Source organism: Brassica napus, chromosome C1 (genome assembly GCF_020379485.1).
Source record: "Brassica napus cultivar Da-Ae chromosome C1, Da-Ae, whole genome shotgun sequence".
NCBI lineage: Eukaryota > Viridiplantae > Streptophyta > Magnoliopsida > Brassicales > Brassicaceae > Brassica > Brassica napus.
The window spans coordinates 50,100,920-50,116,822 of NC_063444.1; the positions used below are offsets into that span (position 1 = coordinate 50,100,920).

At 39.2% G+C, this 15,903-nt stretch overlaps 4 protein-coding genes across 4 annotated transcripts; all 4 read right to left on the reverse strand.

Moving 5' to 3' along the window:
* Positions 1-13: 13 nt before the first annotated feature.
* LOC111209047 (cyclin-P3-1-like) lies at positions 14-1,636 on the reverse strand. The gene is made up of 2 exons (XM_048745726.1): positions 462-1,636; positions 14-373 (listed from the first exon to the last, which is right to left on the reverse strand). The coding sequence occupies exons 1-2, from the start codon at positions 881-883 to the stop codon at positions 151-153; spliced, it is 645 nt and encodes a 214-aa protein (XP_048601683.1). The 5' UTR covers positions 884-1,636; the 3' UTR covers positions 14-150.
* Positions 1,637-1,958: 322 nt separating this feature from the next.
* LOC106409301 (microtubule-binding protein TANGLED-like) lies at positions 1,959-4,479 on the reverse strand. Its single transcript, XM_013849954.3, has 4 exons — positions 4,133-4,479; positions 3,630-3,772; positions 3,453-3,511; positions 1,959-3,208 (listed from the first exon to the last, which is right to left on the reverse strand). Exons 1-4 carry the CDS (start codon positions 4,223-4,225, stop codon positions 2,136-2,138), a joined length of 1,368 nt encoding a protein of 455 aa, XP_013705408.2. The 5' UTR covers positions 4,226-4,479; the 3' UTR covers positions 1,959-2,135.
* A 224-nt stretch (positions 4,480-4,703) lies between these two features.
* Positions 4,704-6,076, reverse strand: LOC106409126 (chaperone protein dnaJ C76, chloroplastic-like). The gene is made up of 6 exons (XM_048745725.1): positions 5,794-6,076; positions 5,601-5,719; positions 5,433-5,512; positions 5,272-5,352; positions 5,091-5,199; positions 4,704-4,995 (listed from the first exon to the last, which is right to left on the reverse strand). The coding sequence occupies exons 1-6, from the start codon at positions 5,998-6,000 to the stop codon at positions 4,851-4,853; spliced, it is 741 nt and encodes a 246-aa protein (XP_048601682.1). The 5' UTR covers positions 6,001-6,076; the 3' UTR covers positions 4,704-4,850.
* Positions 6,077-6,704: 628 nt separating this feature from the next.
* LOC106435752 (receptor-like protein 31) lies at positions 6,705-8,894 on the reverse strand. Its single transcript, XM_013876677.3, has one exon. It carries the CDS (start codon positions 8,892-8,894, stop codon positions 6,705-6,707), a length of 2,190 nt encoding a protein of 729 aa, XP_013732131.3.
* Between the last annotated feature and the right edge of the window lie 7,009 nt (positions 8,895-15,903).

Sequence of the window (15,903 nt, forward strand, 5' to 3'; positions counted from 1 at the left end):
AATGGATTCGATATCAAGAAAAGACATGTTTTGATTGTAAGCTTAACTAGTTTACATTGATCTATTTCTTCAAATAATCATGAGAAAATACATTAGTATAAAAACGTGGTAGAGAAGAAAAGAAGAACTAAGCAAATCTTATGGGCTTTGTTAGATCGCTTGGCAGCCACAAGTCATCTCTTCAAGAGCGGTTCTAAGTCTTCCTGAACCACAAGGTACCGTTTGTCTCTGCAACATGAGACAGTGTTTCTCAAACATCTCCGCTGTAATATTTAATCTGAAATCAAGATCGAACAAGAACGTTCTCTCCAGCCTATTCATCTCTTCAGTGCTAACTCCTCCAATTTTCGCATAATAAGCATTATTATAACACCTAAACTCCATAAAAAAACAAGATAACAAGCTCGAATTATAAGCAAATAGACTAGGAAAATTTTAGGTCTAGTTAAGAAGATACTAACTTGCGATCCAAGAATTTTGCTGCGACCAAGATACTGGTGATGAGAAGGCGATGAACGTTAAGTGATGTGAGACGACGAGTCATACTTGTAGCCCCTGGTCTTTCTAGATACCTAACGATGTAAACAAAAGCTGCAACGAAGCAAGCAGGGCTACACCGAGCGTACCTGTGGACTCTCTCTGTGTAACGTTGGATGTTCATCGACGGTGCTCTTGAGCCATGGAACATAGTGATCTCTTCGTCCCTGAACTTGTTGCGTCTTGTGTGGAATGGCTTTTCGTTCTTTTGAATCATCTTCGTAAGAACTGAGGAGAGAAGGGTGATGACAGGAGGAAGGGTGGAAGTAGAAGGCTGGTCGTAGTCTTCTATAAGACCTAACCATTGGAAGAGCGATGAGTTGGTGGAGTTGCTAGAAGTTTCCATTTTTGTGTTGAAACCGAACTGAGAATGCTTTTGAAAACTCTATGGTTGTTCTTGTCTTGAGGTTAGCACAGGGAATGTAAGTGGAGTGGGAGAAGCAAAGTTGAATGCTTTCTTTTAAAAGTTTTGCAACTTTAGATTCTTTGCTTTGAGAGAAAGTTACGTGTGTATTATTGTGTATGTAGGTTTTTTTTTGTGGGAGTGGGACCCGTGATTGTTTTGTTTTGGAGGATTAATCACAGCCTGGTTTGGTCAATCTACGTCTGAATCCTAAAACTCAAGTTGAAACATGCATACGTACATAGTAGTAAGGCTCGAGCCAAATATATGTTAAGGTTTGCTTTCTTATTTTCTCACTAGGAGATTGAATCTATCTGAACAAAATCATTTTGTTTGGGACATTTGAACTTGCAAGAAACTCCAAGAGGCATGTTTACACAATTAGAGACCTAAAGTTATTTAAAGAAGGAAGAACATACCAAATTGAAAATTAGGATGAAAGTATTAATCAAATTTCATCTTCATTGCTTTTATGTGTCATGAAAAAGGCAAGAGATAAACCGAGAAGTGATAACTTAAAAAAGCAAAATGAAGCAATTGCCTAATTGGTAGCCAAACTTTAGACAAAGTTGCATGGAAAGTTAGTTCAACATTTTTCCAACTTGTGATAGAATTATATTATTAAACTAGTTAAAATTAGTAATAAAGGACTTTAAACATAGTGATTAAGCAATACTAATTATATTATTGCAAGCTTTTTTGTTTTTTTCTTTCTAATACCACACACTTGATTGATTTTTTCGTCTATACTTCTTCACACACTAAAGGTGTGCCTGTATGACATATTTAAAATAAAATAAAATAGTTGAAAATTTATTTTATGTCATCTCATTTACACTGATTTCAGGCAATTGAATAAAAAATTGTTTCAGTTAATTTATTCTAAAAAGTGAGAAAAATAGTAAAAATAGAGTAAATCTTCTTTAAACCTTTTATGAAATGAAAAAGTTCACTCTAGATTTATTAATTTTCATACCTCATATTTCTACTTTATTTTCCCAACTTTTACACCCCTATGTAACCAATCACACTCCAAAACTCTTATTAGAGTTCTTCTTTCTTCAATACTTACTATTTAATCAACTGATAAAAGATATAAAAGTCTTCAATACTTGCTATTTGATCAACTGATAAAAGAAAAAAAGTTTATTTGTACTAAAAAGGTATCTTATTTCATTACAAAGTCTCTCTCTTATTAGATTCTCCCCATCGAGAACCTCTTAGGAACTATAACCGGACGCTGTTTCAAGCCACTCACCATCATCCCCACTCCATCATCATCACAGTTCCCAACACTTTTCCTGCTCTTCAATGGAGACACCAGCCTCATCGCTAGCCTTGATGGCGAAAATGACCTCTTGAGCTTTGCCGCAGTTGATAGCTTCTGCGTCTTCTTGCCCAGCCTAGTCGGAGAAATCGAAGGCTTTGGTGACTTCTTGCCCACGTTACCACCATTTCTTGATGGAGATATAAATGCTTGAAGTGTGACTCTCTTTGGAGAAACAGATGACTTGCGAGCCACGTTACTTCCATTTCTCGTAGGAGTGAATGATCTTCTCAGCTTTGCAGCTGCAGATAGCCTCGGAGACTTCTTTTCCAAGGTTACACTTCTTGTTGGTGACTTGCGAGCCAAGTTACTTCTGCTTCTGTTAGGAGAAACTGAAACTTTAGGTGGGCTCTTGATCTTAACCTGAAACTTTGATGCTGATGTGGAAGTTGGAGACCTGATCAAGAACTTCTGTGGCGTCTCTTTATTACTTCTGGCTATGACAGGAGACATAGTTCTACTGAACTTAGCTTGTTGTGTAGAGGAACCGGAGATAAACAAAGGGTTAGGGAAAAGAACAGCCTTTTTAACCCAAGGTTTGTGCTTTGGCGAAACCCTATTAGCCAAATGCCTAAAACTATTCTCACCATCCCCTTTTACTTGAGCCTTCTTCTCTGGTTTTGTCTGTGGAGAGACAATCTTGAACACAATCCTTGAACGAGCCTTATGTATAGAAGCAGGAGAAGTTGGTTCTGAACGTTTGTTCTTCTGCTTCTCTTTCTTCCTTCTCGCTTTGATATTACTGCTGACAGTTTTAGGGTTTGGTTCCAGTGATTTCTGTTGAGTCTCAGGTGTCTTCGGGCAACCGTCTTCTTCTGACTTTCTACTCTTCTTTGGTGCAAGGGCGTCTACAATGTCTCTAGTGACCTGTGAGGCTTGTAAGATTTCGTTTACTGTCTCTCCTAGTAGCATTGCTGGTAGTGACATTTTCCTCCAGTCTCCTGCATTGGCAAATACATTATACATTACTGAAATACAGAAACTTTAGATCCAAGAATCCATCAAATAAGAGAAGTTTAATCAAAATTCTTTTTTTTTAATGAATACTAAATTAATTCAGAAAAAATCATTTATTACAATAATTGTGACCTTGGTACTGAAGCATCTTTTAATCAAAATTCTCCAACACACACAAGTACCTTTGCCTAATGAATGTGTGTGTGAGAGAGGGAATAGAGATTTTACCTGGTGAGGAAGCTGGAAACTTCCCTAATGGAGATTTCTTGTTAGTAGCATTCTTGATCCTACAACAAAAATGAATAATAAGGGAGATAAATGAAGTTTCTGTGTTTGGATCAACATAGATGTTTCTATAAAAAGTAAAAAGGGTTTGAGTTTTTTTTTTTTTTCCTGGATGTTTACCTTAAGGTTTCTTGCTTGCATCTAAGGCTAGTCTTCAAATAAATTCTAGTGCTTCTAGGGCTAAGGTTCACACCAGAGACAACTTTGGTTCCTCCTGCTATTGTATACTGCAGCTCTTGCAGTCTTTCCATACATTTATCAACCTTTCACCATATCATTCACCAAAATTGACAAAATCAGCCAAAAGGCCCTCCAATGTTATTAATAGAGAAAATGGACCAACAAGATCTGATCAATGGAAACTAACATAAGATCATTTTGCAATACAGCAAATCAATTCAACTGAAAACACACTACTTATAATCAGTTAAAAGATAGAACTTGGGGCCCACAGACAATTTTATTAGCAGTGGGTTTCAATTAGTGTACTAATTAAGTAAAGTTTCAAGCTATAATGGGAAGGAGCGTTTGCAAAATTTGGTAAGAATTAAATTAAAAGGGGACAAAGTCGTAAACTTTATTCTAATCATGTCTATTTAACTGGACCAAGATGAAGAAGATACCTTGTTGATTGTTTCCTTGAGAAGTTCTGAGTTGAGAGGAGGAAGCGCCACCATCGCCACTCTCCTCTGCTTTTGTGGGGTTCTTGCAACCATCTTCCTATACTCTTTGACTTGGATTCTCTCTTTGGCTTCTAGAAACCCAGATCTGTCTATCTCTCTCTCTCTCTCTCTTTCTAGACTTTTTTAACATTCAGACAGGAAAAAGAATCTCTCAGCTTCGAACTCTGCTTCTGTCTGATACTGGTGATTGTCGGAACGTAAAGTCAGACAGACACGGGAAATGAGAGAGAGGAGAGCGGATAAAAGAGTTTACTTTCGTAACGGATCTTTCGTTTACTTTTATTATTTAATTTAATTTTCGTTCAACGGTCTATTTTACACGTAACGGCTACTTTAAAAAGGCCAAATAATTTAGTGGCTATAACTACAGTATCAGCATATAGCTGATGTATATATAACTTTCACTTTATAAGACTTAGGTCTAAAATTAAAGCGACATATTGGGCCTGGGCTTCGGTTTAGGCCTGTGTCTGGGCACCATGTAGGTATAGATTTCAGCTTTTCAATGAGATAGTATTGGTAACACTTCTTATTGTATACAAATTTTGATAGCTTTTGTTTTCATTTTCCAGTTGGAAGGAGCTGTTACAGATTCATTCATGTCAAGAATGCATTTTGCTAAAGAAGATATAATTACTAATTCGGATTAACTCTAGCTTCAGAGCCAGTCTACATGTTTGCTTGAAGATTCAGGTTGTTTCTTCTTTGGTTTCCTGTACCGGTTGTTCTCAAACTGAGCTTTGACTATAAGAGCATAGAGCAACTCTGCCTCCGCGGAACAATCATAAGGTTTGTCCAAAACACTGTGGAAATATGAACGATATGTGACTTTGTTAGTGAACATTCACAAGCACATAGAATATCTCAAGAGGGACGATAGAGAGAATGAATCAGATACCTGTCTAGTAACTCTTCTAGAATAATTCTCTGAGAAGGTGTGACATAATGTATGCAACTTCTAGGACACTGGTTAACTGCAGATTGTACCCGGTAATCTTCTCCACGCCCTAGTCACATATACACTATTAGAAGCTATAAGTAGAAGGCGAATACAAAGGAAACAAAAGAAGGATACACACCTTGAGACATTGCTCTAGCTGTTCCAGTTGAATCACATGAAAAGACATGAGATGCTGTCTTAAAACATGGGTACGAACATCCTACAATAAGACAGAAACACATGTTCAAGAAGAAACAGAGCAAAAAAAAAAAAAGCTCAATCCACAGGAAAGTTCTGTACTTTTTCCGAAGCAGAGGACCTCGTTCACAAACACATCAAGCGCCTCACACTCTGGATTATCAAAAGGGTCCAAACATTCTCTAGTACAGGAAAAAAAAACACATTACTTGGTTTATTCTGTTTTTTTTTTGTATTAAGAGAGTGTATTATGAATGAGTGAGTGTGTACCCTTCAATGATCTCTGCTCTGCTAGTGTTTGTTAGTACCTCGTAAGCTTGGATTATGCGACGGATCATAACATCAGAGCTGCTTCCTTCTCTGTTTACATCAGGATGGTATTGTTTCACCTTTCACAAAAGCTCAAAGTAAGTCAACACATGAAAAAAGGAAAAGCAAAGAGATTTGAATCTTGGATTCATACTTTGGCGCGAAAAGCTGCTTTTAGCTCGAGAGATGAGCAGTTTGGCTCCACGCCGAGTATGGAGTATGGTGAAGAGGTGGAGAGTGGTTCATCTCTGTTTCTTCTCTCTCTGCAACTGGGGATGATGAATCGTTGAGAAGTTGAGTTTCTTGAGTTGGAGAAGAAAGAGAGTTTTGGAATCGGAGGGGATACACGGAAGCATTCCATTGCGTCTCTCTTACCCTTCTCTGTCCTCGGAAGAGTTTTGAGACTTTTTAGAGGCGTTAACTGATGACCAGACACATGTCCAAGATATCAAGCGGGGATCATAAAGAGAAAGAGACGTCACAATAACCCTCTGTCTCGTTTAGAGGGTCTTCAGCTACTGAAATAAAATTGAAATATAGTTTTTATCATAAAATAACACAACATAGGAAAATGATAAAAATAAGTTTACATATATCTTTGGGTTAATTAATGTAAAATTTAGGGTTTAGTTTTTTTTTGACAAAAAGGTTTAAGGTTTGAAGATTAAGGTTTAAGATTTAGAATTTAGAATATAATTTTTTTAAACAATAATTGTTCAAATATTTAATTTTGTTAAATGTATTATTTGTTAATGGTAACTAGTTTTTTATTTTAATAAAATTTATTTTGGTCATTTTATTCGTTGTGTGTTATTTTGTTCATAAAAACTTGTTTATGGTGTTTTTAGTAGATTTGTCCAAATAAAAACAATAAGCCTCTTTTCATTTATCTTCGGCTACCAAAATAAAATTTTATACCCTCTGGAATTGGATTCTTATAAGCTCTGTAGGCTGTAGTAACCTTCATTACCATAACAGGAAACAGTTCAGCCATAACATCATATATAGCCTCTGCTTGTGAACGTAATTTGACAGTACATGTAAGAAAACTACAAGAGAAGGTCTTTAACAAACACTTTTGGTTACTACAATTTTATGTTTGCGTGAAGTCAAGATATGTCCAATCACAAATCCACAGAAAACACCAGGTCCATAAGCTATTACCGCTGCTATCCAGTTAACCACTTGCTCTTCCTTCTCTGCTGGCACTTCTAATACAGGATTCTTCACGTGAGTTTCTCCACATATGTCTTCAAGACCGTATAGTTTAAGGTTGTCCATGAACGAAGAGCAACTCTGGCCTTGAAACTGTGTGCTTCTCGGCACCGGTCCTTCAAGAAGATTATGCGAGAAGTTCATTGTCGACACAAACGAGAGACCACCAAGATTTTGAGGGATTTGACCAGACAACTGATTCTTGGACAAGTCTAACGACTCGAGCTTTGTCAAATCTCCCAAAGACTGTGGTATGTTGCCTGTGAACGCGTTTCCCGACAAGTTGAGATGGCGCAGCTCCTTCAACAGTCCAATAGACTCAGGGATGTTCCCGCAGAATCTGTTTCCGGAGAAGTCTAAGGTCTTGTAGTCTTGGTTGATCCTCTTAAACTCCATCTCCACTCCTTTATTAACTATCTCCATTGAGCTAATGTACGAGGCGGTAGCGTTAAGCACCTTCCCCATGTAAGGAACGTCAGAGATCATGAAGCTGTCGTCTTCAACCCCCACCGTGGTCATCTCAAGCCACTCGGAGAAGTAGAAAGTTGGTAACGTACCAGTGAAGTCATTATGCGAGACGTCGATGACTCTTAAGCTTTGGAACTTTGTAGACACGTGCGGTCCGTGAAACTTGTTTGATCTGAGGATGAGTACATGTAATGACGGCAAAGATCCCAACCAAAACGGAAACGTGTCTTTGATTCTGTTGCTTCTCACGTTCAGAAGCTGAAGACGAGTGCAATGGATCAAGGACTTTGGAAGCTCTCCTTCTAGCTGGTTGCGGCTGACGTCAAGTGATATTAACTTGGTGGCGTTACTAAATATATCTGGAAGTGTCCCACTGAAGCTATTGTTACGTAGAACCAAATCTGTAAGAGAAGTTGTGGAGTTCTTTAAACATGGAGGGATTGAGCCGTTGAGTAGATTGTTGGACAAGATCAAGATCTCTACTGATGTAAGCATGCAGATCCAATGAGGCAACGGTCCTTGGAGAGCATTTGAGCTAAGATCCAACCACTTGACTTGTGTTTTATCTAGAACTTGTGATGATGGTCCAAAACTGTTGAAAGAGTTGTTAGAAAATGCCACCATAGTCAATCTCCTTATCCAACTTGGTACTTCCCCTTCCATGTTGTTGTTGGTAAGGCAAAAGTATTCGAGTTTAAATAGCTTTGATAGAGACTTTGGTATTGACCCATTGAGATTGTTGTAACTAAGATGTAACTCTTCTAGGTTATGGCATTGAGATATCAGTTCCGGGATTGGACCATCTAAGTTGTTTTGAGCAAAGTTTAGAAACTTAAACCTAGATGATGAAGACATATTCCTAAACTTGATAGCTCCTTTAAAATGGTTTCTCTCCAAGTTAACAGATATTAGAGAAGGTATTGTGAATAAAGATGTGGGAAAAGGTCCAATAAATGAGTTTTCACTCGCATCAAAGTACTCTAAATTGTGTAATCCACTCATGTCAGGAAGCGTGGAGCCCAAGGAATTGTTTTGAAGATATAGTTCACATAGCTTTGTTAAATTGGCAAATGAAACAGGAATATTGCCACTTAGTTTGTTGTGGGAGAGGATCAAGTATCTTAGTTGGGTTAGGTTTCTTAGTGAAACTGGAACTTGACCTACTAAATTGTTACCCCAAAGATCAAGAACTATGAGACTAGAAAGGTTCCCTATTGAAAGTGGAATTTGACCTAATAAATTATTATGGGAAAGGTCAAGAAGTGTGAGGTGTAAAAAGTTTCCTAATGAAGAAGGAATTTCCCCATGGAGACTACAGTTTCTAAGGGATAGGTTATGAAGATGATGAAGTTTGAAGAGACCACTATTTGGTTTCAAAGAGTTGTTTAAAGAGATGGTATCAAGGTAAAGCGAATTCACCTTTCCAGATTTAGCATCGCACGTGACACCTCTCCAAGAACAGCAATCTCTACTCTTGTTCCATGAATGCAACGCTGCATCTGAATGAAACTCGTTTTTGAACTCGAGAAGAGCATTGTTGGGGGTGGATTTACATCTTCCCTCAAGGCCCATTAAGACAATGAACTAGGCCCACTTTGTTATGAAACCCTATATCTCTCTTCTATAAATAAGGAACTATTTCCTTATGAGAGGGGGATATTGTTTTAACCTCGATGTATCAACTCAAAGATCTTAATAAGAACAGCTCAACTTCTTATTATTAGCTTAAGTAAAACTCTCTCAAAACTTAAGCTCTCACAAAGATCTCTCACAAACTCATAAGAGATATAACAACTCAATATCTCTTTATATAGATCTCAAACTTCCTAAACACAACAATGGAAGTTTTCCTTTTCTCCTACACTTAACATTATTAGTGTTGCTTGGTCTCCAAGTTAACTTCTAGTTTACTTCCAACAATCTCCCCTTTAAACTTGAAGTTCTCTTCGTGTACTCCAATGAGTTCTCTCATTTCTTTAAACTTGATCCTTCCAAGTGCTTTAGTCAATATATCAGCTTTCTGTTCGGTGCCAGGTACATGATGAACCTCGATCTGGTTGTTCTCAACACACTCTCTTATGAAGTGATATCGCTTGTGTATGTGTTTACTTCGTCCATGAAAAACAGGGTTCTTTGTAAGAGCGATTGCTGACTTATTATCAATGTATATGGTCGTCTTTGCATACGGTGTCTCTGTAACTTCTTCAAGAAGTTCTTGTAGCCATATTGCTTGCTTGGCCGCTTCGGTGGCTGCCATGAATTCTGCTTCACAAGTCGACAACGCTACTGTTTCTTGCTTCATTGAACTCCATGATATCGGACAATCATTCAGATAGAAGATATGTCCGGTGGTGCTCCTCCCATCGTCTTCATCAATGTTATGCCCACTATCGACATATCCCACAAGTTCTCTTCTATCAGTTCGTTTAAACATGAGCCCATACGATAGTGTTCCTCTCAAGTACCTAAGTACTTGTTTCAGTGCTGCTGCATGAGAAACCTTCGGTTGGTGCATATATCTACTTAACACACCTACACAATATGATAGATCAGGTCGTGTGTGAATCAAATAGCGAAGGCAACCAATCTGTCTTCTGTATTCTGTCTCGTCAACTGCTTCCTCGTTTGGTGCCATAGAAAGTTTTAACCCTGACTCCATTGGTGTATGAACAGCATTGCATCCGTTCATACCTGAATCCTCCAATATTTTCTTTGCATATCTCTCTTGCACAAGTTTTATGCCTTCCTCACACTGAACCACCTCAATGCCTAGATAATAGGTAAGCAAACCCAAATCACTCATCTCAAACCGTGCTGACATTCCTCGCTTGAACTCAACTATCATGTCGATATTTGATCCTGTCACAAGAAGATCATCCACATATACTGCCACCAATAGAATGTGCCCCCTTTGTTGCTTTCGATACAATGAATGTTCTTTAGAACACTTCACAAAGCTCATCTCGCCAAGTGCTTTGTTTAATTTTTCATTCCATGCTCTCGGAGCCTGCTTTAAACCATACAAAGCCTTGTCAAGTTTGTATACCTTGTGCTCACTCCCCTTTACTATGAATCCTTCCGGCTGCTTAACATAGACGTCCTCCTTTAAATCACCATTGAGAAAAGCTGTCTTGACATCTAAGTGATGTATTTCCCATGCATGCGACGCAGCCAAGGCGATGATGAATCTTATTGTTTCAATACGAGCAACTGGAGCAAACACTTCCTCAAAGTCAATACCATGTCTCTGTATATATCCCTTTGCAACAAGTCTCGACTTGTGCTTGTTTATGCTTCCATCGGCGTTGCGTTTGATCTTGAATATCCATTTTAATCCAATCGCTTTAGCACCAGGAGGCAAGTCTACGAGATGCCATGTCTTGTTCTTGACGATCGCAGTAATTTCTTCATCACAAGCATCTCTCCACACTTTCTCTTCTATAGCACTGTTAAAATCCCATGGCTCATCATTAAGCAAGAGCAACAAACGTTCTCCTTCTACTTCAGCTAAATACACATAGTCTTCCAAGTAACTTGGTGGCTTGTGAACCCGTGTTGATCTTCTTAAAGGAACAACTTCTTCCTGTATATCATCTGATCCATCGCTTATCTCAACAGATGGTCCTTCCTCTTGCTCTTCGATTATCTCACCACTGTCATCTTGATCTGTTTCCTCTATCTCTGATTCTCGAACTCCTCTGTTTCCATAGTTTCCTATTGTAATTCTGAAAGTTCCGGGTTGATCTTCTCGTGTCTCAGATCCGGATGACTTCCATTCCCATAATTTTGTCTCATCGAAGTGTACATCTCTGCTCACTACTATCCGTCGGTTCTTAGGATCATAAAGCCTGTAAGCTTTTGATGCTGGTTCAGTTCCCAGATGTACTAAGGTTCTGGACCTGTCGTCGAGTTTTTTTACGTATGGAGTATCAACTTTTGCGTAACAAACACATCCAAAGACGCGTAAGTGATCTATCTTCGGTTTCTTCCCTTTAAAAACTTCATATGGAGTCTGAGACACCAATACTCGAGTGGCGACCCTGTTGATTAGATATGTAGCATGACGCACAGCCTCTCCCCAAAGATGATTTGGCATAGACATGTGCTTTAGAAGACTCCGTGTCATCTCCATAAGCGTCCGGTTTCTTCTCTCCACGACTCCGTTCTGCTGCGGAGAGTATGGAGCAGTCAAGTGCCTCAATATTCCATTCTCTTCGCAGAACTTGTTAAACTCTGTAGATGTAAACTCTCCACCTCGATCGGTTCTGAAACACTTGATCTTCATCTTTGTCTCCAGTTCTACAAGTGTTTTAAAGTTTTTGAACTTTGTAAACGCCTCTCCTTTATCTTTTAGTAGAATAGACCACATGTATCGCGAATGGTCATCGATAATGACAAAGATGTATCTGTTTCGTGCTGCTGTAGACGGAGAAATTGGACCACAAAGGTCTCCATGTACTAGCTCCAACACCTGATCAGCTCGATACGAAGTTGCTTGCGGGAACGGACGCCTTGCTTGCTTGGCAATCAAACATGATGCACATGTTTCTCTATCGACTGTCATCTTAGGTAATCCAATAACCAGCTCTTTCCTTATCATTGTTTTCAATGATTCTGATCCGATATGACCGAGCCGTGCATGCCATGTTGTTGCATCATCCATACTCATGAGTTGAAGACACTTCGACTCGACGCATTCCATTATAACTTTGTATAAACGATTCCTTGCTCTCTTAGCTCTGGTAATCAAGTTTCCATCCTTATCATGAAGAGTAAGGTATTCTTCTTTCATCCTAACATCACAACCTGACTCAGTTGCCTGACCAAGGCTTATAATGTTACTTCTCAACTCCGGGATGAAATATACATCGGATAATGTCTTGTTATCTCCATTCTTGCAGCTAAACTTGATCGATCCTTTCCCTTTAATATCAATGCGTGAGTCATCTCCGAATCTTACTTTCCCTGTGATGGTTTCATCAAGAGTTTGAAAGTAGTTACGATTTCCAGTCATATGATTGCTTGCTCCGTTGTCTAGGTACCATATGTTATCTCCATTCGTACATACTTCAAACTCTTTAGGTTTTATACTCCCTTCGTTTAGATACACGATCTCATGCATCATCAAAGCATCTGCTTCTCGTGTCTCATCTTCCTTATTCTCATAAGTCTCTTGTAGTTTCAACAATCTGTCTGGGCAACTTGATGCAAAGTGCCCAAGTTTGTCACACCGGAAACATACCATCTTGCTCATGTCTACGTCTCTAGACCATCTACCACGTCCTCGTCCTCCTCTGCCATAGAAACGTCCTCCTCGACCTCTGTTTCTGTAATCTCCTTGATAGTCACGATACTCTCGTCCTGGTTGCGACTGTGGCGTCTCATTATTCGCATAAAGCAATTTGCTTTGGTTATCTTGAGCTTCATCTTCTTCTTCTTCGCAAACTCTTTCTTCATAAGCTTTTAGTCGACCTATTATATCTTCAAAACTTGTGGTTTTAAGATCTAGAACTTGCTCTAGGGAGGCAACTATATGTATATACTTCTTGCGCGGGAGAGATGAAAGAAATTTTTTCACCAACTTCTTCTCCTCAATGTTTTCGCCTAAAGCAGATGATTTTGATGCTATTTCTGATAGTTTTCCTACAAAGCTATCAATCGTATCACTTTCTTTCATCTTCAAGCGATCAAACTCTGCCATTAATGTTTGAAGTCTTGCTTCTTTCACTCTGTCCGCTCCCATATGTCTCGCCTTGATTGCTTCCCACACCTTTTTCGCATTATCTAAATCACCAACTTGTAGTATAAGTGCTTCAGGAATAGATTGAAAGATCAGTGCAACAGCCATGTCGTTCTTGTCTAACTCATCTGATTCTTTCTCGATCACATCCCAAGCTTTATGTACTTTGAGAAGAATTTTCATCCGGATTGCCCACACAGTGTAATTGCTCGAGGTAAGCATCGGACAACTAATGGACGAGGATCCTCCTTCTTTTTTCATCAGCGAAGTCGAGGTTGTTGTGATTTCTCCCATGGTTTGCTCTGATACCAAATATTGTTTTAACCTCGATGTATCAACTCAAAGATCTTAATAAGAACAGCTCAACTTCTTATTATTAGCTTAAGTAAAACTCTCTCAAAACTTAAGCTCTCACAAAGATCTCTCACAAACTCATAAGAGATATAACAACTCAATATCTCTTTATATAGATCCTTCCAAGTTTTGAGAGAGTTTATATAAGAGATATAACAACTCAATATCTCTTTATATAAGAGATATAACAACTCAATATCTCTTTATATAGATCTCAAACTTCCTAAACACAACAATGGAAGTTTTCCTTTTCTCCTACACTTAACATTATTAGTGTTGCTTGGTCTCCAAGTTAACTTCTAGTTTACTTCCAACAGGGGATCTCTTCTTCTTTAGAACACTTCTTACAAAGAGTTTATGGATTATTAGATTTATTTACACTTGTAATCCTACATGTAATACAATCTAAAATCAATAAACTCTTTTGATGTTCATTTCTCATTTGATTCTTTTAAGATTTCTCCTAAACCTCAAGAATCTAAGTTTTATCTTTAGATTCTTTATTTGATTGATTCCAACAAACATCACAAAAATAAATACCATTTTTGGATCAAACAATTGGCGCTAGAAGGAGGGGGCTAAGGAGAATTTTCTTCAAAAGATATCAAATTTAAGAGAATCCTATATCTAACTTCATCATCTCATGAAAGCTTTGTTTTTGTGGGGATGGGACTCTCATCAAGAGCCGAGTATTGAAATCATCTTTGAAAAGATAAGTTTCACAATCTCATCTCATTATTAAATCTCGATTCATAATCATAGCAATAACATACACATGCTTAATCTGTGAGAGGAATAAGAATAATAAAAAAATATATTATTTCTGACTTTAGGAGAAGCTATGATCGGTTACGACTCTTGGAGATGAAGTTATTATTTCTATCTCGCCATCGCTGCTTTCTCACCCGCCGAGCTCCGGTCCGTTATCGCCGACAACAGGCAATCTCGTCAGCCACTTTCCTAGCAGCGCGTCATTAAAAGACCCGATCTCTTAAAGAATGGATCCCGCGAAGGTCAAGCTCGTGAGCTCTTGCTGGAGCAAAAGAGAAAGCTTGATTGAAGCCGCTTCGTCAACGGCAGCTGAGAGAGGAGTTCAGCTTTGTTCTTGATTTGTGACATCGCAAATCAACGAAAGGCTCGTCCTTTAAGATCGACAACATGAGACAGGTGCTGTCTTCATCATCATTAGATGCGTGAACCAAGATCGACGGCTCGGAGAGAGAAGAGAGATGACGATGACCATATTCGATCCCGGCAGAAGCAGAGACGAAATCACCTCGAGCTCTCGAGACAAGGTCGCCGTGACTGTCACAAGCTTGACGAACAGAAACGACTTTGAGTGTTTCGATCTCGCCACAAACCTGAACCTGAAACTTCAAGCTGTCAATTTCAAGCTCATCAAAAGCCAGAGCTCGCAGTAACAACAGAGCTCCATCTTAGCAAGTCCAACTCCTTTCTTCTTCAGTCTCAATCCGCCGGCGAAGCTCTCAGGACCGCTCGAGCTTCTTCTAGTCCATGAAACACGATTTTCCCAGATGCCTAAGATGGATTACGTTTGTCGAAGTCAAGCTAGAGTCTTGGAATTTCATCGATCTTGTGTCTTCACCGCGACGTCTGTTTCTCCGGCGAGTTTGTTTTATTCCGATAAAGCCTTTGTCAAGTCAAAGGAGATGTTTGCGACCACTAGATAGCACCACCGGAGATGTTATCACCGATCAAGAACATCACAGCTCTGGTCTTTGCGTTCAAGGTCATTGCGTTCTTGGTCTCGTCAGTAACCGTTTCTCTGAACCTCTTCCTGACTCCCTCGGCCATTGCTCCAAGATGAAGAACACGAAGTCTCTTATGTTTCTATGTTCAAGGCCAGACCACGACAATAGCACCAGTGAAAATGTTATCACCGACCGGGAACATCACAGTTCTGGTGCTATTCTTGTACCGGTGGTGGCTTCAACATCGAGCTTCTTCAGACTCACGAGAGAACCGATGGACTCAGGGCATGGCATTGTCTCCTTCACTCCAAAACTTACCGCAACCGGCACAAGCTTGAGACAAGAAGAGTTTGATGAGAACAAGCTCTGGAGTTGAGCTGATGATCCGTTCCTGCTCGCAAGCCCTTGTTGGAAGTTTAAGCTCATGAGCATTTATCCCAAAGGCTTCTCTCCATCTCATCCTCGGTTCTGTTACAACTCCTAAAAACAGAGCGTCTTCATCTTCTACACCAAGATCAACACAAGAAGTCCACCAAGCCTGTCACAACCAGCACGCTTTCTCAACATCATTATAGCCTGACGAACACACAAACCAACAACTTGCTCGGCACACACGATCTCAACACGAGACTTCGGGTCGGCAATAGTTCGGTAAACGTGTATTTTAGGCACGAGTTTAAATTGAACTTGCTTTTTATCAAGCACGAGTTTGCGGTCGACTCGCTTATTGTTAGACACGAGTTTACAAAAACTCATCTTTGGCTAGGCATGAGTT